This window comes from Mercenaria mercenaria, chromosome 12 (genome assembly GCF_021730395.1).
Source record: "Mercenaria mercenaria strain notata chromosome 12, MADL_Memer_1, whole genome shotgun sequence".
NCBI classification, from domain to species: domain Eukaryota; kingdom Metazoa; phylum Mollusca; class Bivalvia; order Venerida; family Veneridae; genus Mercenaria; species Mercenaria mercenaria.
In genome coordinates, this window is record NC_069372.1 from 56806774 (window position 1) to 56829047 (window position 22274).

The window sequence follows — 22274 nt, forward strand, 5'->3', positions numbered from 1 at the left end:
TTTTACAATTTTATTTCATTCAAAAACATTTCAGGAACATTTTCAGAAAATAAAAGATACATACTGAGTGGGAACGATCAGTAAAATGTTTAATAAGATGTTAATTATGTTTTTCATTACGCCGCTTTTGTGTGTAACATGTATTCAGGTATACACGCGTAACAATAAAGATTGGAAAGAAATCGAAAATGGCTAACAAAATAAGAATATAATTAAAATGAAATTTATGGTGTTGTAAACCTTTTTTGGTGATTAAATTAATTTCCCCTTAGATACAGGCATTTGTATGTAAAAATTGAGTGTGCAATAGCTGCGCGTGAAAATTGGGTAGGAGAAAATTAAGAATACCGCGAAAAACGAAGAAGGAGACCTCTGTTTATTTTCCACTCATATTACAATTCATTTTTTTTTATCATAATTGTATTTGTGAAAAAAATAACACACTACTTGGTCATTCCATTTGAAAACATATAGGTTTCAATGGGCCTGTTATACCATATAAAACATAATTACTTTTGGGATATAATGGACAACCCAAAAACATAAATTAATCTTCGTAAAAACAGAAACGTCACAATTATATATATTTAAGTTTGAGCTAAAATGTGATTTCTCGATGCGATTTGCGTAAGAAGTACGCATTTTACCTTAACAATACAATGTAATATCGGGTGAAGATCAACTTTTACTATTATTTAAACAAGTTATGAAGAATGCAACTTGTTGGAAAATTCCGCTCATTACACTTTCTTTATCGTAAAGTTGAAAAAATATGTAAAGGTAAAGGTAAAGGTCTTGTTTATTATAGTGTCACCCCTATTGAAAGAGCCAGCCAATTTGGCTTATGAGACACCTTTATTGTGCGTACCAATTACCTCCCAACTCCTACCACATGTCAGGCGCCAGGCGCCAGGCGGATAGAAGTCGGTAACCATTCATTTAACTAGCTCGCGGCTCACGAACCGGCCTTTTCGGAACGAGTCCCGTGACAAACATCCACCGGATGAACGCTCCCCATGGGGCTCGATCCTTCGACCTCCCGATCCCGAGGCGGACGCTTTAACCACTAGGCCACGGTGACCGGTAATATGTAAGGTTAAAACTTTTCTGAGACGCTTTATGGATTTGGCCACACATGGGTAGTTTAACAAACCATTTTAGCTGGAGAAATACATCAGATCCTTCGTAAAAACTGCAAACTATCGTACAATTACTCTGTATATAAAAAAAGAGCAACAGTTTAATTTGCATAATTACAATAGGTTTGTTCTACCAATGAAAAACTCACAAAACGTAGGGTCTAAGGAATGCGACAGCATTAAAGTCCAAGTACAGTTCACTTCCGGTGTGGTCACGTGACCTTAGTAAAGTAAGCAATGTTAGAGTAAATCGTCTGCACTACACTGTGATGTTGATAAATTTACACACAAAAAAAAATCTTAATGAAGAAATTTGTGAGATTTGAAGAAACAACATCCATTCAAAGTTTTGTTTTGCTTTTTCCAGACTTATTTGTAAATTATGATTAGCGGGCTCAAACGATTCTTCTGTTGTTATGTATCAAAAATGCCGAGCACTAGCAAACTGACTGAAAGGGCATTCTGTATACAATAATATATCAAATCAACCTAAATAAATTGCAAAGTTTTGCAAGATATGTCTAACCATTGGAGTTTAATCTTGAAGTATCTAAATGCATAATCTGAAAGTGTAGAGCATTGGTAAATATCCAAACGAACCTTAATAAGCTTTTACTTGGTATTTTTTTCACGAAACAGTGTGAATCGTTCTATATATTGAGTTCAGTTAAATGGTAATTTTGTTCCCATTTAAAAGATTTCTTTTTCGCGTCGAGTTTTGGTTCACCAACTAATGTGAAATACACTCGATGACTGCTTCCTGGAAACTAACCAGTACTCGCACCGAAAGAAGGGACTGTTGGAGTCACGGTCAAAATCCGCTGACAGGATTCAACCCCGCGACCTCCGGATTACGAGACATCTGTACAAAAATGAAAAAAGGTAAAATTTGTATCTCGATTCTACTCTATATAGTTTTTAACTAATTTGAATATAACTTAAGTAAGTCAGTTTATTCAGAGATTACTTGCAAACTTGGAAAAAATAAATAAATAAAAAAGATGTTAAAACATCATAGCAACCTGCCGAATATGAAATCAGTTATCGAAAGTGCAAAGACTATGCCACAAACTGCAATGTACCACAATATATTTAATGTGTGACTTCCATCGTACGTCAATTCAGTCGACTAAATTCAAGAGATACTCAGAATACTGCGTGAACAAACCTAATTCAGTATTTCTTTTTTTTATATTTATACAGGAATATTTAAAAAACATGGGATACCGTGTGTAAAACCTTTCAATGTTCAACGCTGCATTCTTCGTGCGTAATCGGTATCCCGACCTATCATAAATGTTTTACTTGACCCTAAATGTTTTATGGTCTTTGAGATTTTTTAAAAACGTTTTAATAAAAGTTAAAAAAACTGCTCATTCTATTCTTTAAAAATTCTCAGTGATATTAGAAATTATTCGTATTCATTTTTTTTACATAAAAAAAATTTCCGTAAAGTCTCATTGAACAAAAAAAGTATAAAAAAAAACCCTGCCTGTTTAAATTACTACCTGTTTTTTAGGCTTGTTACCGGACACAAAGAAATATTTAGGCTTTGGGAATGCACATGTGAAACAAAAACTCGTTGTGGTCCGAGAGGAATTATAACAACTTTTTGGACAAAACGTGATTATAAAATAGTATATAATAATAACGATACAAATTGTCGGGAACTAATTAGAAGCCTCGTCAAAACAACGCTATGTATAACGACTTCCTGTGTACAAGTTTATAAATTATATTAAGAGGTCAGAGACCACCAATTCAAAAAAGTACAGGGAACTTACTGGGAATGAGGTAAGTGTATACCTGGGAATAAGGTAACGTCTGTGCGTTCTGATTGGTCAGTCATGTAAACAAACCCAGGAAGTGATTATTTTTTCAAAATTGATATTTTTTCACTGCATTTACAGTATTTTATCATACATTTTGACAAAATTTGCTACATTTTATGTGTATTGAAAAAAAGTGTTATCAAACGAATTTCTCCCGCCATGTCAATGATGTAAACAGGGGGTCATCTCATTCACACGAAAATTACTTAAATAAAGTATCACTATTCATATGTTTTCCGTCCGAAATTTTGGTAGAACTAAGATAGTTCTTGAAAAACTTGTAATTAGATATACATGTTTCGATGTATGGAAGGCCGTACACGCCATAATGTTACAATGTAAGTCTATGGGAAAACAATTGGTGGTCTCTAACCTATAATAGAGCTAAAACATGACTTTGGTCGGAAGCCATCACAGGTAATGTAAATGGCCACAAATCTGTCGTAATTGATGTAGAAAGACGTTTTCGTGCAAAAATAAGCGTGAAATTTGATCTTTTTTGAAATTGTGGCCTCTTTTTTTAACAGGTGTGCCCATTTTTATCTGAGCTTTTGGGCCAAAAAGGATCACTTTTATCTCTGTAATGTTAGAGAATGATCAAAATTATTAGACCTTATTTCTATTTTTTTACGGAATGAATCGTATTTCAACTTCCAAGTCAAATCAAATGCAGATAACTGAAATTTTCACGAAAAAAATGCAATCTGACGACGACAGGGACTGAGTCTGGGCATATAAATCGACAGGGGGTGACCTCAGTAAACTGTCCATATCTTTCTTAAAACTGAACATTTCTTGATGAAACTTTGTAAGGCATTTGGTATTGGATCATGTTTCACAATATCACTGTAAAATTGGAAAACGTGATACGAAACATTCATCTATAGGTCAGAGACCACCAATTCAAAAAAGTACAGGGAACTTACTGGGAATGAGGTAAGTGTATACCTGGGAATAAGGTAACGTCTGTGCGTTCTGATTGGTCAGTCATGTAAACAAACCCAGGAAGTGATTATTTTTTCAAAATTGATATTTTTTCACTGCATTTACAGTATTTTATCATACATTTTGACAAAATTTGCTACATTTTATGTGTATTGAAAAAAAGTTTTATCAAACGAATTTCTCCCGCCATGTCAATGATGTAAACAGGGGGTCATCTCATTCACACGAAAATTACTTAAATAAAGTATCACTATTCATATGTTTTCCGTCCGATATTTTGGTAGAACTAAGATAGTTCTTGAAAAACTTGTAATTAGATATACATGTTTCGATGTATGGAAGGCCGTACACGCCATAATGTTACAATGTAAGTCTATGGGAAAACAATTGGTGGTCTCTAACCTAAGACGTTTTTGCAACCAGAAAGAACACGCAGTCTTAACCCATTCATCAAAGAAGTTCCTCGCGGGCATCATAAAGGTCAGTGTTTTTTTTTACTAAATTCTAAACATGTAAGTTGATATCGACACGATATCCCGTCCGTAAGTTTCCGGTGGTTTCCGTGCAATCGGAATCGGCTATTTCCGTGGTTTGGGCCGGGCTGGGCCTGGCTGGACGGGTTTTATTGATAACCGTATTATCTCCCTTAATGAGTACTCTTCTATAATTCGTGAATTTTCGGGAAAATAAGTTTCGTGAGTTTATTCATGAAATTTGATTTAATACAGAAAATTAATTATTACAGAATAACCGTATGACGTTTATTTTTGTTTAATACTTAGAAATAGACTAAAAGTTATTTGCATCGTCTGTCACCAACACTTGAAGTTTGTCTTGCATGCCAAGTCTCCACTTTCAGTTTCACTAGTTTCAGTTTTGGCTTTTGCATCGGTTTTAGACTAAATTTAGTGTATCCACAGACACTTGTGTGTTGTATCTACAGATGCTTGGGGTATAGAGCACCTGCCCTCTCCAACTACTATGTGTAGTAGTTTGGGTGGTTGGGGGATAGGTTTTTTTTTTGGCAATGGCTAGAGAACCGGAATCGGTTCCCTAGACAGCGAACTTATTCGTCCGGAACCGGTTCTTTAGCCAAATTCTCATACATAGGCTACAGAACGGGAATTTTATTTCTATACATAAAGCTGCCGAAATTCACATTGTTTCTCAGCATGCCCATTCACGCACTGCAGTACGTGAATCACGCACAAAATATCAAATGCACGCATAAAAATCACTTGTTGGGGGTACATGCACGCAGAGATTCGGAACTCCTGTTCAGCTGGCAAATCGCTGTTTATTTTATCATGCACTTGCCAATTGTTTGGTACAGTCTTGAACGCAGATCCGGTCCAGGGACGTGATAATTTCGTTTCCATCACCGAATTCTCGGCGTAATTGTCAGCCGCATAGAGGGGTTTCGTAAGTGTTTTAGTCAGACGTCACATGGGTCGTGTGCAAAAAAAGTATGGATACAAAATGCAAAAAGGCATTTTAGCTTTTATAAACTCAACAAAAGGTTAACAGTATTTTATTTTTGGATATTTAACTGCAATTTTGATACACATTGCATATCTGTAATAGTTTGGGCATTTATTATTGATTGGTGATTTTTATCAGTCTTCAGTTGACTGTATGTTATTTCGGACAAATCATGTTCCGTCCACGAAATCGGGAATACATGAACCGTGCTGAAAACTTATTTATATTTAGTATAATATTGGGAGGGGTCCTATGATTCAAAATTTCCTATCTTAACTTTGGTAAAACATTTTAAATTTTCTAAAATTATCTCATCTGTTATACCCCACCCATGAGAGTTCTGCATGAAAAAAAACATGTATATACAAATTTCAGTAGTTAAATAGAAAAAATTCAGATCTACCATGTAGTGTACCCACAGATTTTGAAGTGTACTCCTATTTTGCAAAAGCAGGGGGTACATGTACCCTTAACTTTAAAAATGAGTGGGCATGCTGTTTCTTTTGGTAAGTATCATGCATGTTATATATAATTATCTTAATTAATTTTACCATTTCAGCAAGCCATGCCCTTGCATTTATCTGTGTTTGCTGTATCTCTAAAAGTGTACTCGCCGCATACTGTCCGCCATATTGGAATGATATAAACTAGTACGAATGAATGCAGAAATTGTTGTCGGCATCGGAGCAAGCCTAAAGTAACTTACAATAAAAGAAACAATTAAAACAATTAAGTAATTTCTGTTAATAACTTGAATAAGTATTGGTCACATGTTTTTTTTTTTTTTTTTTTTTTTTTTTAATTTGCTAATCACTTCCAGACTTTAATCCAATAAAAAAACCTGATGCACGTGGTTGTGAAATGCCGAGGTGTTACAAACCAGTATTTAAAGTGATCAAAGAATCCGCTGGATGCTTTAATGGCAATCAAATTATTTTCTACATCCGTAAACATTTAATGACGCATATACAAAACAATAAAATTTTACATTAAAAAAAAATTAAACATAGTACATGTTTAAAGTAAATAACATTTAAAAATTGCAAAGTAGTTTTCACACATTCATTCGTACTAGTTTATATCATACCAATATGACGTTTACAGAAAAAAATTATAAAAACAAAGCGTACATACTAATATTAATAATGCGATTGTGTTGTACATAAATATTCACTGTGCGGTACTGGATTATATACTTGTATTCATTGTGTGGTGGTGGATTTATTCACACGATTCATTATGTCACTACGACGGTTCTTCCAGACGGGAGGTATTGATCAGAAGATTACAGATTATGGCGGACAGTATGCGGCGAGTACATATTTGGAGACGCAGTAAATGCAGATTAATGCAAGGGCATGGTAAAGTTAATTAACATAATAATATGCATGTTGCTTAAGAAACAAAGTTAATTTTGGCAGCTTTATGCATAGAAATAAAATTCCGGTTCCCTAGCCTATGCACGGTACTTTGGCTAGAGAACCGGTTCCGGACGAATAAGTTTGCTGTCTAGGGAAATGATTCCGGTTTTCTAGCCACTGCCTTTTTTTTCACTTTTGGTGGAAGGTGGTCACCCCTCCCAATCCGCCCCTGCCAAGCCTTACGGGAAATATAGTTTGTCGCGAATATCAGACGAACATGCTGCGAACACTTTTGATACAGTTGATAACCTCGCACCAAGTAATTTTACGCACACCTATTTCGACGTCATGCGATCACCCCGCGAACTAGCTGAAAACCATTACTACCAAGCAAAACCTGTCCACAAAATAGCATCTACAGAAAAAGTGCAAAAACAAATAAATTAATAGGAATCAAAGATATAAATTTATTGAATAAACTTATGTACTCTGAGGCTGTAACAAATTCAAATTATCATTGTCTGAACTTTCTCATTTTCATATCATGATACTTGGTATATATTCTGAATTTTAATGATAAAATATGTATGAATTTTTACTGTTAATTGTAATTTGAATAACAGTGTCTCAGTGCATGTGTATTCATTTCATCCCAATGTTTTTTTCTTCATACTGCTTATGAGTTATATGTATGACTGCAAATCTGTCATAGGTTTACTTTTTCATCTTAATTACCAAACTTACGATTTTTAGCTCGACTATTCGAAGAATAGGGGAGCTATCCTACTTGCCCCAGCGTCGGCGTAAGCGTTAGCGTCACACAAATGTTAAAGTTTGTGTACCACCCCAAATATTTTCAAAGTCCATTGAGATATTGCTTTTATATTTTGCATACTTGTTTACTATCATGACCCCAGTCTGTAAAAAGGAGGAGGCAAGCCGCAACTCTATCAAGCATTTTGACTGAATTATGGCCCTTTTTCGACTTAGAATATGCTTATTGTAATGTTAAAGTTTGCATATCACCCCAAATATTTCCGAAGTCCATTGAGATATTGCTTTCATATTTTGCATACTTGTTTACCATCATGACCCCAGTCTGTAAAAAGGAGGAGGCAACTCTATCAAGCATTTTGACTGAATTATGGCCCCTTTTTGAGATAGAATATGCTTATTGTAATGTTAAAGTTTTGCTCATAGCCTATATTATACTATCAAGCACTGAGAATAGTCGAGCGCGCTGTCAACTGACAGCTCTTGTTATATTTCCTTTTCGATAATCTGATTCAGCCCTGCAAAAGTTTAAGCAGCTATTTCATTTTCAAAATTCCTCATTTTATTCAGACAAATAGCTTGTCCAAGGAATACGAGAATAGATCCAAGCTTGATGTTGCGCAGTCAAATTTACTAACAGAGTCGGGACACAGACGATATTATCAGTGGTTATAATAAAAATACTTGCTGTAAATGTCAACTGCATTGTTAGGAAAATGAAGACATTAAAAAATCCAAATAAGTCATAATATACTGGTCAGACTTACTTTAATAAATTAAACATTATTTAATATCCATGTAGAAACTTCAAATGGGCTTAATTTAATTCATAATTTAAAATAGAGACTTAAATCTTTGAAAATATGATGTGACAGGTGCGATGAGATATTTACCCTGATATCGGTTTCAATAAACAGCAGACTGCAGATGACACTATGTAAGGCATTTAGCAATTTCGCAATAGGGGGAAATAACCTCAAGGGGAGGGGTGGGGTCCTGACTTTTTAGCCCACCTGAGCATGAAATGATCATGGTGAGGTATTGTGATCATGCTGTGACCATGCATCCGTCCGTCTGTGCGCAAGTTGTCCGTCCTCAACATTTGTGTTTAAACAACATCTCCTCCAAAACCACTGAATGGATTTTGATGAAACTTGGCCATGATGTTTCTTGGGTGGTCCTCTACCAAAGTTGTTCAAACGGTTCCGCTTGGTTGCAGATAGGGGCTGCCAGAGCTAAAAGTAGAAAAAACTTCAAACAACATCTTCTCCTAAACCGATGGTCTGACTTTGAAATAATTTCGCACAAATGGTCCTTATGGTACCCTCTTCCAAGATTGTTCAAATTATACCGATTCGTCAAAAAACATGGCCGCCAGAGGGCGTGGTCACTTTTTCCTATAATGTTATATACATATTATGTATATAGTGGAAACGTTAAAAATAATCTTGTGTGAAACTGCTGGCCCGATTTTAGAATAATTTTACACAAATGGTCCTTGTGTGACCCTCTACCAAAATTTTGCAAATTATACCGATTCGTCAAAAAAGATGGCCACCAGACACTTTTCCCTATATATGTATATAGTGGAAGCTTTAAAAATCTTCTTGTATGAAACTGCATGTCCGATTTTAGAATAATTTTACACAAATTGTCCTTGTGTGACCCTCTACCAAGATTGTTCAAATTATTTTGATTTGTCAAAAAACATGGCTGCCAGAGGGCGTGATCACTTTTCCCTATATGTATGTAGTTAAAACTTAAAAAATCTTCTTGTGTGAAACTGATCCCCCGATTTTAAAATAATTTTACACAAATGGTCCTTGTGTGACCCTCTATCAAGATTGTTCAAATTATTTTGATTCGTCAAAAAACATGGCCGCCAGAGGGCGTGGTCACTTTTCCCTATATGTATATAGTAGAAACTTTAAAAATCTTTTTTGTGTGAAACTGCTGGCCCGATTTTAAAATAATTTTGCACAAATGGTTCTAATGTGTGACCCTCTACCAAGATTGTTAATTTTTCCAATTCGTCAAAAAACATAGCTGTCAGGGGGTGTGGTCACTTTTCTTCTCTGAATCAATAATAGCTAGAGCCTTGATATTTGGCGTGTGATATCAGATTTGAAATGTCTACCATAATTATTCATATTATTGCCCTAGGTTCAAAAGTGTGTGTGACATGTATATAATATAGGCTAACATAGAAGAAATATTACTCTGTACTTATACAAACACACTTGAAGCCTTGTACACAGGTGAGCGCTTTAGGGTCAATGACCCTCTTGTTGTTTGAATAAGGCTGTTATGATTGTTATTATTAATATTTCGTTTTTATTACTGTTATTGTATACAACGCCATTGAATATATCACTGTATAGAAATAGGCGTTTAATAAAATGTTTCAGTTTCAGACACTAAATTGCAAAAACAAAACACAAAATACACATTCAAAAAAAGTCAGCGAGGCAAGTTTATGCTTTAGTGTCAACATAAATTCATTATCAGAGATGTAATCATCACAAAAACTTTGTACATGTGCCTGAAAATGTTAATTCCCCAATGGATTTCATTGGGGATTTCTTAACAGAAATATGCAGAATAAGTTTGGACGTGACGGAGCCAGCGACAGTCAAAAGTTATCAAGCTGTCCCGAAACATCCTATTATTTGGACTAATCACAGAAATGACATGATAAGTCTAGTCCGACCATGTATTTAAAATTCAAGAAATTGACTAATTATTAATGACAACGTGCCAGAAATGAGTTTTTAAAAAAAAGAAAATCGTAGAGTTTTTTTTGACAACGGAAAATTCATGTTTGCGATTTCTTTTGATTTGCCGAGATGTCATGTCAAAAACGAATATGCACCACGCAGATGGGGAAGTATCTTTGAGAAAGAAGGCTCTGCTTGAACAGAATGTAAAGTTTCTTTGACTCTTTAGCAGCTTTTTTTGGTCTAACGCGTTTTGTGACATTTTGAAGTCATCGAAGAGACACTTGACAATGAAAACAAAACAAATGTGGAAAGCGCCCAAGTGATAGTACTCGGTATTGAATAAAACCTGTCGCCGCACGGTATCTAATAATACCCGGTGCTGCATTGGACATCAAATTCGCTCAATCTAATCTCTGGTGAGGGGGAAATTTTTTTTAAATGGGGGGAATGGGGCCGAATTTAGCCGAATATTTTAGCCAAAAAAAACCCCTGGGGGAAAGGTTTTCCACACCCCAAGTGTCTGTGAGAGTGTCATCACAGATAGTTCTGACTACCATAACTTAACTAACGCTATGTTTATATTCTGATGGTCAGAGAGATCCAAAACAGCATATAACATCTCTTAAGTTGAATTGTTTTAGCTACATCATGGAGAGACAAAAGAATTTTTACAGAGTGGTAAAATTTAAAAATGGTCTTGTTAATAACCTTATTAACACCCATTAAAAGTTTATTTTACAAGTATATTCTTCCATGTGCAGGTCAATATGGCACAGAAGTATATACCAGGGTTGACAGCTAGGCCTACAGAGGACCCCACACAATCAAAAGCAGCTATTCCAAAAGAAGTACCAGATGAATTAATTGAAGCATTTAAAGATGGTTCCAAGCAGGTAATTAGATGTTTGATAAGTAATTTGATATTTAGCATGTAATGGCACATAAGTGGAGGTTCGTTTTTTACACGAATTATTTTACCTTGACTAGTGGAAGAATGTTACTATTGCACTTATTCTTTCATCAGTGTCTGCATCCAGATTTGGTTACAGTTTTAGCTCGACTATACGAAATATTTGAAGAGCTACCTACTCACCCTATCTTTCCGCCTCCCCACTTTGGTTAAAGTTTTTTTACACTTTCTCTTTTTTCTCCTTATCTCTGTAATTACTTGATGGTTTTGCATTAAACTTAAAATAGTTATTCCTCATCATCACCCACATCATCTGGGACAAGGGCCATAACTCTCACACCAATATTTCATGAATTATCCCTCCTTTTTACTTAGAATTTCAGGTTAAAGTTTTGATGCACTTTCACTCTATCTCAATTATTACTACTGCAGTAAATGGATTTTATTCAAACTGAAATTGTTCGTTCCATATCATCTCCCATAGTATATGACACAAGAGCCATAACTCTGGTACCAGTATTTAATGAATTATCCCCCCACTTTTACTTAGAATTTCAGGTTAAAGTTTTGATGCACTTTCACTCTATCTCAGTTATTGCGAAACGGATTTGATTCAAACTTAAAATAGTTGTTCAACATCATCACTCACATCATATGACACAAGAGGCATAACTCTTGCACCAATATTTCATGAATTATCTCCCCTTTTCACATAGAATTTCTGGTTAAAGTTTTGATGCACTTTCACTCTATCTCAGTTTAATATTACTAATTTTGAAATGCATTTGATTCAAACTTAAAATAGTTGTTCCAACTTATCACCTACATCATATGACACAAGGTACATAACTCTCATACCAATTTTTCATGAATTATTCCCTTTTTACCTAGAATTTAAGGTTAATTTTGATTCATTTTCACTATATCTTAGTTAATACTAAATGGATTTGATTCAAACTTGAAGTAGTTGTTCCACATCATATGACACAAGGTGCGTAACTCTTGCATCAATATTTTATGAATTATGCCCCATTTTTGGTTAGAATGATACTTAATTTAGTGTTTTAATACACTTTATCTTTATCTCTCTTATTACTTAATATTTTTGACACAGACTCGAGCTATTGTGCAATATCTTTATTTACCAATGGAGTCATTAAACACTCCAGTGACAGCTCCAGCTTCCTCAGATGTGCCCAGTTTCACTATCCAACATTGAAATAGTCGAGCGCGCTGTCTCCTGTGACAGCTCTTGTTAACTCACCTTCTGCTCTAGAGGTCACAATTTTGGCCTTAGTGAAACTTGGTCAGAATATGCAATAAAATCTCGCATGAATTTGTTATTTGGTCATCTGGGGTCAATAACTAGGTCAGTAGGTCAAATAATTGAAGAACATTTTTAACACTGAAGAGGGCACATTTTCTGCCCAACCATCTTAAAGTTAGATTTTTTATGCCCCAAAGGTTGGCATATTAAAATTGCACTGTCCATCCGTTTGTGTTTGTGTCCGTCCATGTTTCTAGCTCCAAAGTCAAGGTCACACTTAGAGGTCAAAGGTTAACAGGGTCTGTTTCATGTCCAGTCCATAACTCTGCCATCCATGAAGGGATTTTGAAATAGCTTGGCATAAATGTTTACCATAGTGAGATGACGTGTAATGCGCAAGACCCAGACCCCTAGCTCCAAGGCCATGGTCACACTTAGAAGTCAAAGGTTAACGGTCTGTTTCGTGTCTGGTCCATAACTCTGCCATTGATGAAGGGATTTTGAAATTACTTGGCTTAAATGCTCCCCACAATGAGATGACATGTCAGGCGCAAGATCCAGACCCCTAGGTCTAAGGTCAAGGTCACACTTAGAGTTTAAAGGTTAACATGGTCTGTTTCTTATCCGGTCCATAACTCTGCCATTGATGAAGGGATTTTAAAATTACTTGGCATAAATGTTCCCCATATTGAGATGATATGTCCTGCATAAGACCCAGACCCCTAGCTCCAAAGTCAAGATCACACTTAGAAGTCAAAGGTGTTTCTTGTCTGGTCAATAACTCTGCCATTTATCAAGGGATTTGAAAATAATTTGACACAAATGTTAACCATATTGAGAAGGTGTGTCACGTTTATGACCCAGGTCTCTTGGGTCAAGGTCAAGGTCACGAAATGATTTTGTGTTTTTTGCGCAGACAACTGTAGCATTCTTGGGTGTGCTTCGGGGGCATTTGTCACCACTAGTGACAGCTCTTGTTTGACTTAGCAGTTTTTTGGTTAATAAGTTTTTGCATGTAGGTATACCCACTAATGGGAATTGATTGAAACTTCACACAATTGTCCATTGTCATGAGCTGATATGCATTGTACAGGTTCCATAACCCTGTTCTGCAATTTTACAAAATTATGCCCCTTTTCGACTTTAGTATTCATTCAATTGACAAGACTGTTGAACAGTCGAGCGTTGCTTTCCTCCGACAGCTCTTGTTTTTCCATATCTTCAGAAGCAGGTGAAATAAATTTATGTTTTACTTTGTCAACCTTGTCATTTTCTTTCAGCCAATCAGTGCTTTGACAGAGTACTGTTCAATGCAGAGATTGACTATCTCTTTTAAAGAGGTGCCAGTGAAGAATTACTCACTGGTGAACAAGTTTGCCCATGCTTGCACAGTAAATGATGTTACCTACCCACAAGGAACAGGAAAGACCAAAAAGGATGCAAAGGCAAATGCAGCCAAAGTGGCATTTTATATAATCCTTGGGGAAGAGACGTTTGAAGACTATGGAGAAGGTATGTGCCAAGCTTAAAATATTCATATACAGTTGAAAACTCAATATCTCGAGCTCGCTTATCTGAAAATTCCAAAATCTCCAAAACATTTTCAAGTCCCGCCCCAAAACACGTGCACAAAGTGTCATTTTAGTTGAATTTCCGTTATCTCGAAGTAAAACACTTGATCCCTTGGAATTTGAGATATCGAGATTCAACTGTATTTCATTAAGAGAACAACAAGACAGTGGACTTTTGAAGACTACGGACAAGTTGAAGAAGGTATGTGCAACGTTTTTGTACTTTAATATTTTGTGAAGACACTGAAATTGTTAATTTAATGGTTCATCTCAACTTCAGAGGCCATAACTGTGAAATCATTTATTAATTTAGTTTTCATGGGGGACTAATTTTTGTGCATTTCCATGGTTACATCCATCCACTAAATTATGTCTCAGGAAACGGTTAAACTTTCCATTCATCTTCAGAAGTTGAAAATCCATGAATTCATATCCCCTTAAACAGCCAGAATTTCATTCCATCGAAATAAAAAATTTCGCAGTACATTGTATTACTAAATTTACTGTTTTCTTCCACATAACTTTACATTTATAACAGGGGTGTTTAGTTTTAAAGATGTTTGAATGGTAATCTGTTTGTAAGCAAATTTGGAAAAGGTCTTTGATTTGACAGTAAGAAAATCGAAAAATTGTGATACATTATCTGTGGACAATGTTGATATTTGAGGAACTGTATGAAGGCAAAGTGGATTTGTTTAGAGGTCATTTTTATGCCCCCGAAGGGAGGCATATAGTTTTTGAACAGTCTGTCAGTCTGTTGGTCTGTCCGCAATTTTCGTGTCCGGTCCATACCTTTGTCATCGATGGATGGATTTTCAAATAACTTGGCATGAATGTGTACCACAGTAAGACGACGTGTCGCACGCAAGACCCAGGTCCGTAGCTCAAAGGTCAAGGTCACACTTAGACGTTAAAGGATAGTGCATTGATGGGCGTGTCCGGTCCATATCTTTGTCATCGATGGATATATTTTCAAATAACTTGGCATAAATGTGTACCACAGTAAGACGACGTGTCACACGCAAGACCCAGGTCCGTAGCTCAAAGGTCAAGGTCACACTTAGATGTTAAAGGATAGTGCATTGATGGGCGTGTCCGGTCCATATCTTTGTCATCGATGGATGGATTTTCAAATAACTTGGCATAAATGTGTACCACAGTAAGACGATGTGTCGCGCGCAAGACCCAGGTCTGTAGCTCAAAGGTCAAGGTCACACTTAAACGTTAAAGGTCATTTTTCATGATAGTGCATTGATGGGCATGTCCAGTCCATATCTTTGTCATTCATGCATGGATTTAAAATAACTATGCATGAATGTGTGACACAGTAAGACAACGTGTCACGCGCAAGACCCAGCTCCGTAGGTCAAAGGTCCTAAACTCTAACATCGGCCATAACTATCCATTCAAAGTGCCATCGGGGGCATGTGTCATCCTATGGAGACAGCTCTTGTCTAATTTATGTTTTTGCTATTATAAATTTCAGTATGATCTTTTTAACACTTTATGTAATTTGTGACTACATTTCTGTAATAAACAACCTGCAGCAGATCCACTGGAAATCATCGTGATGATAGAAGAGGCTATATTTGACTGATCACTAAAAGATTTTCTTCATTACCGGTAACTTCTATAGGAATGAAAGGGTGAGAAGTAGAACTCTGGTGAAGTTTGTGTTTCAGCTGTCAGTAGATGTTTTAATTGAACTTGTCTGTTTTACAGAAACCCCATTTGGAGCTCCAGGAGGTCCAGAAAGTACAACTCTGTACAGTCGTACCTCAGGAGCACCTGTCTCACAATCCCAGCAACCATACAAGGTAAAGCTTTGTTTAATAGCCCATACAATATACTATATAGTGATGTTGAAATGTGTGTGATGTTTGCAAATCGGGAATATTCTCTGAATTAATAGACTAATAGTCATGACCATAAGTTTGCACCAAACACTGTGATTGACAGACATATTTATTTCTCACACTTTAACAAACTGAATAGAACATACTATCTGTGAGTGTTAGCTGCTGGCAGACTTTTAACGTAAAGTTACTGTAGAATCTGGTAAATAAGCGCATATTCAAATATAAGTGCATATCAAAAGTAAGCGCATACGGCCTTACCATTATTCCGTATGGGATAATAAGCGCATGTCATGCCCTTACATTAATTTTGTCTTGAAAGTAGGCGCATATCCGATTACAGGTAAATAACCAACAGACGCAGCAAAAAGACGTAATCAGCAGTATTATACCGTGAAAATTGTTTATCATAAATACAGACGACAAGTGTTCTTACCTGTTGAATAGCCGATAGGTGTTAAAATATTTTAACGTCTATTGTCTGATAAAACGATTATTATTTACGATAATCATGCTTTTTGAATAGAAAATGTTTTCAGTAAATGTAAGTAGAAGTTTGAATAAAAGATAAATTGTTTGCGTTGTCATAACAGTTTGTCATTCTTTTGTAAATCTGAGAAAAGAATATGGATAAAATGCTACAATCTTAGTGTTGAACAATTATGGAATGGTCCGAGAGATTGAACATTATTTTGCAAATTATGTATTCATTATGCTTTCATTATGCCTTAATAATGTATGCGATAAAATGAGGTAGTTCACTGCACACGTTCATGACCATGTTATACTTTCGTTTTCTCAACCAAGGTAAGCACTGTCAATATTCTTAATATATCAAAAATAGGAGCACACGGCTTGTCTGTAAGCGCATATCAAATATAAGCGCATAGTTTTGGCTTAAGCATAAGCGCATATCAAAAATAGGCGCATAAAAGTGTCACTAAAATTATTATAAGCGTATACGCTTATTTACCAGATTTTACAGTATTGATATTCATGGAAGACTTATTTTCGTGAATTTCATGGTTCCGCCAAGCTGCGGAAATCTAAATCCAAATAGACAAACAAAAACGCATTTTATTTTGTCTGCAAAAGTTGAAATCCACAAAAGACATATCCCCACAAGACAGCAGCTGTCGCCAAAACCAAGAGAATTCATGCCCATGAAGGTACATGATTTCGTAGCAGTTTAGGATGATCTTAACCAGTCATTAATAATAATACAGTTACCCTTGACTTACCTATCAGTTTATAAAAACATTGGCAAACATTTTCACACATAAAAAATCTTCTTCCAGATGCCAGGTAGCAATCAAAGACCAATTTACACATTGAAGTTTGTGTAGATTGTGTTATAGCTGTGATGATTGTATTTTTACTACTATTTGTCAACAGATGAAAGCTTAAACTCAAAACACTTATATTTATTATCTCCAAAAGTTTAAAGTTTGCGAAGCATAAACTTTTATGCAGCCAGATTGGTCTGCTGTCAACCAGATCACAAATCACATCTACAATTTGACAACTCTTCAATTAATGTATAATATATTGTAATATTTGATTGGACTATTGCCTGTTTTTGCAGGCAATGGAACAAACTGGAGAGTACGAGCCACCACCCCAGAAAATCAGTCCCGACAAAATATTTATGGATTACTGTGCCATGATGAAGAAGCAAGGGTCTGTGGAGGTTCCTGATGCTCTTGGCCCCTTTGGGTAAGTCTTTTTAGCTCATCTGATTTTTTGAAAAAAAATGATGAGTTATTGTCATCACTTGAGCGGTTGTCGGCGTCGGTGTCGGCATCGGCGTCTGCGTCGGCGTTGCCTGGTTAAGTTTTATGTTTAGGTCAGCTTTTCTCCTAAACTATCAAAGCTATTGCTTTGAAACTTGGAATACTTGTTCACGATCATAAGCTGACCCTGTATAGCAAGAAACATAACTCCATCTTGCTTTTTGCAAGATTTATGGCCCCTTTTGTACTTAGAAAATATCAGATTTCTTGGTTAAGTTTTATGTTTAGGTCAACTTTTCTCCTAAACTATCAAAGCTATTGCTTTGAAACTTGGAATACTTGTTCACCATCATAAGCAGACCCTGTTCATCAAGAAACATAACTCCATCTTGCTTTTTGCAAGATTTATTGCCCCTTTTGGACTTAGAAAATCAGTTTTCTTGGTTAAGTTTTATGTTTAGGTCAGCTTTTATCCTAAACTATCAAAGCTATTGCTTTAAAACTTGCAACACTTGTTTACCATCATAAGTTGACCCTGTATAGCAAGAAACATAACTCCGTCCTGCTTTTTGCAAGATTTATGGCCCCTTTTGGACTTAGAAAATATCAGATTTCTTGGTTAAGTTTTATGTTTAGGTCAACTTTTTCTCTTAAACTATCAAAGCTATTGCTTTGAAACTTGCAACACTTGTTCACCATCATAAGCTGACCCTGTACAGCAAGCAACATAACTAGATCCTGCTTTTTGCAATAATTATTGCCCCTTTTGGACTTAGAAAATCATTTTCTTGGTTGCGTATTATGTTTAAGTCAACTTTTCTCATAAACTATCAAAGCTATTGCTTTAAAACTTGCAACAGTTTTTCACCATCATAAGTGGACACTGTACATCAAGAAACATAACTCTATCCTGCTTTTTGCAAGAATGATGGCCCTTTTTAGACTTAGAAAATCATGGGTAGGACAATATTTCTATTACACAAAAAAAATCAGATGAGCGTCAGCACCCGCAAGGCGGTGCTCTTGTTTCTATTTGATATTGGTCCTTCAGATCTATTTGTTCTGTTTGATATTGGTCCTTCAGTTTATTTGTTCTGTTTGATATCGGTCCTTCAGATAAATATGTTGTTTGATATTGGCCCCTTCAGGTTGGTATTGGTCCTTCAGATAAGTATGTTGTTTGATATTGACCCCTTCGAGGTAAGTCTATTTGTTTTGTTGAAATTGGTTCTTCAGATAAGTATGTTGTTTGACATTGACCCCTTCAGGTCTGTTTGTTCTGTTTGATATTGGTCCTTCAGATAAGATACTGGCCCTTTCAGGTCTGTTTGTTCTGTTTGATATTGGTCCTTCAGATTAGATACTGGCCCATCAGGTCTGTTTGTTCTGTTTGATATTGGTCCTTCAGATAAGATACTGGCCTTTTCAGGTCTGTTTGTTCTGTTTGATATTGGTCCTTCAGATAAGATACTGGCCCATCAGGTCTGTTTGTGCTGTTTGATATTGGTCCTTCAGATAAGATACTGGCCCTTTCAGGTCTGTTTGTTCTGTTTGATATTGGTCCTTCAGATAAGATACTGGCCCTTTCAGGTCTGTTTGTTCTGTTTGATATTGGTCCTTCAGATAAGATACTGGCCCATCAGGTCTGTTTGTCCTGGTCTGTTTGCCCTGTTTGATTTTTGTCCTTGAGATAAGATATTTGGCCATCTGTCTATTTGTTCTGTTTGGTACTAGTCTTTTGGGAAAACCTGTTTGTTCTGTTTCATATTGATGCATTATATATGTTTATTTGTTCTGTTTGATATTCATCATTTGGGTTTACCAGTCCATTTTTTAGCTCAACTTTTCGAAGAAAAAATAGAGCTATTGCACTCGCCTCGCGTTGCTGTTGGTTAAAGTTTTTGATAAAAGTCAAATATCTCTGTTACTTTCAAAGCTATTGACTTGAAACTTAAAATACTTATTTACTATCAAAGTCTACACCAGGAGAAACAATCCCCATAATTCTGGTTTGAATTTTGACAGAATTATGCCCCTTTTAACTTAGAATTTTTGGTTAAAGTTTTTGATAAAGTCAAATATCTCTGTTACTATTAAAGCTTTTGACTTGAAACTTAAAATAGGAATATTTACGATCAAAGTCTACACCAGGATAAACAATTCCCATAAATCTGATTTGAATTTTGAGTTATGCCCCTTTTTAACTTAGAATTTTTTTGGTATAGGTTTTGATAAAGTCAAATATCTCTGTTACTTTCAAACCTTTTGACTTGAAACATAAAATAATTATTTACTATCAAAGTCTACACCAGGAAAAACAATACCCATAACTGTGATTTGAATTTTGACAGAGTAATGTCCCTTTTTAACATAGAATTTTTTGTTTAAAGTTTTTACTGGCAAAGCTCTAATTCAGGGTCACGTCCCGAAATCTATTATCTCATTATTACCAAATGGATTTGATTCAAACTTAAAATACTTGTTCCACCTTATCACCCACATCATGTGACACAAGGTGCATAACTCTTGACACCAAGTTTTCATGAATTATGTCCCCTTTTACTTAGAATTTAAGGTTAATTTTGTTGTATTTTCACTATATCTCAGTTATTACAAAATGGATTTGATTCAAACTTAAAATAGATGTTCCACCTCATCACCCACATCATGTGACATAAGGTGCATAACTCTGACACCATTTGTTTTATGAATTATGCCCCTTTTTACTTAGATTTGATTCAAACTTAAAATAGATGTTCCACCTCATCACCCACATCATGTGCCCACATCATGTGACACAAGGTGCATAACTCTGACACCAAGTTTTCATGAATTATGTCCCGTTTTACTTAGAATTTAAGGTTAATTTTGTTGTATTTTCACTATATCTCAGTTATTACTAAATGGATTTGATTCTAACTTAAAATAGTTGTTCCACCTCATCACCCAGATGATGTGACATAAGGTGCTTAACTCTGACATAAATTTTTTATGAATTATGCCCCCTTTTACTTTAAATTTAAGGTTGATTTTGATGTATTTTCACTATATCTCAATTATTACAAAATGGATTTGATTCAAACTTAAAATAGATGTTCCACCTCATCACCCACATCATGTGACACAAGGTGCATAACTCTGACACCAATTTTTCATGAATTATGCCCCTTTTTACTTAAAATTTAAGGTAAATTTTGATGTATTTTCACTATATCTCAATTACCACTGAATGGATTTGATTCAGACTTAAAATAGATGTTCCACCTCATCACCCACATCATGTGACACAAGGTGCATAACTCTGACACTATTTTTCTTGAATTGTGTCCCCTTTTACCTAGAATTTAAGGTTAATTTTGTTGTATTTTCACTATATCTCATTCTGATTGGCTTAGAGCCAAAGGGAAGTAACCTTTTTTTAACCTTTGTACTGAGTTTCTTCCCCTTAAATTCCAGGAATTAGTCTATTTTTAGAAATCCTATTTTTAGATTTTCAATATTTTAGGTATTTTTCTAACTTTTTTATTATAAGTCCTATGTAAAAAGTAAAAACATTTTTCCGTGGTAACATGGGTCGGTAAGACACTTTTTTGTATTCACTTTTAGTGTATCTCTAATATTAGAGATTTAATATATTTACTAGTATTACTTATATGTGGAAGCCCAGGATGAAGTACTCCAAAGTATTTTTAAGATTCCTTATGGTTGCCATTCTTCTGTGACAAGACCGTATGGTGGGGGTATGAGTCACTCCTGTGAAAGTTCTAGTTACTTGATGGATTTGATTCAAACTTGAAATAGTTATTCCTCATCATCATCCACATCATCTGACATAATGGCCATAACTCTGTCACCAATATTTCATGAATTATCCCCCCTTTTCACTTAGATTTTCAGGTTAAAGTTTTGATGCACTTTCACTCTATCTCTGTTATTACTGAATGGATTTGATTCAAACTTAAAATAGTTGTTCAACATCATCACCCACATCATATGACAAAAGGTGCATAACTCTGGCACCATTTTTTTCATGAATTATTCCCCTTTTTACTTAGAATTTCAGGTTAAAGTTTTGGTGCACTTTCACTCTACCTCTGTCATTACTGAATGGATTTGATTCAAACTTAAAATAGTTGTTCAGCATCATCACCCACATCATATGACACAAGATGCATAACTCTGGCACAATTTTTCATGAATTATTCCCATTTTTACTTAGAATTCCAGGTTAAAGTTTTATGCACTTTAACTCTATCTCTGTTATTACTGAATGGATTTGATTCAAACTTAAAGTAGTTGTTTAACATCATCACCCACATCATATGACATAAGGTGCATAACTTTGGCACCAATTTTTCATGAATTATTTCCCCTTTTTACTTAGAATTTTAGGTTAAAGTTTTGATGCACTTTCACTCTGTCTCTGTTATTACTGAATGGATTTGATTCAAACTTCAAATAGCTGTTCAACATCATCACCCACACCATATGACGCAAGGTACATAACTCTGGCACCAATTTTTGATTAATTATTCCCCCTTTTTTTCTTAGAATTTTAGGTGAGTTTTGATGCACTTTCACTCTGTCTCTGTTATTACTGAATGGATTTGATTCAAACTTAAAATAGTTGTTCAACATCATCACCCACACTATATGACACAAGCTGCATAACTCTGGCACCAAT

General features: G+C 35.3%; 1 protein-coding gene across 4 annotated transcripts in view; it reads left to right on the top strand.

The window, feature by feature from the left end:
• Window positions 1–4522: 4522 nt before the first annotated feature.
• LOC123533880 (adenosine deaminase domain-containing protein 1-like) overlaps window positions 4523–22274 on the top strand; it is a 30451-nt gene continuing 12699 nt past the window's right edge. Inside the window, exons 1-5 of one of the 4 annotated variants that reach the window (XM_045315829.2) lie at window positions 4523–4611; window positions 11015–11146; window positions 13711–13942; window positions 15724–15818; window positions 17443–17573. In XM_045315829.2, the coding sequence (XP_045171764.2) occupies window positions 11021–11146; window positions 13711–13942; window positions 15724–15818; window positions 17443–17573 (584 nt within the window). In that variant the 5' untranslated portion in view covers window positions 4523–4611; window positions 11015–11020. Of the gene's footprint in view, window positions 4669–5767; window positions 5905–6520; window positions 6760–11014; window positions 11147–13710; window positions 13943–15723; window positions 15819–17442; window positions 17574–22274 lie in introns of those variants that run through there. The other 3 variants (XM_045315826.2, XM_045315827.2, XM_045315828.2) reach the window with 3 other exon arrangements.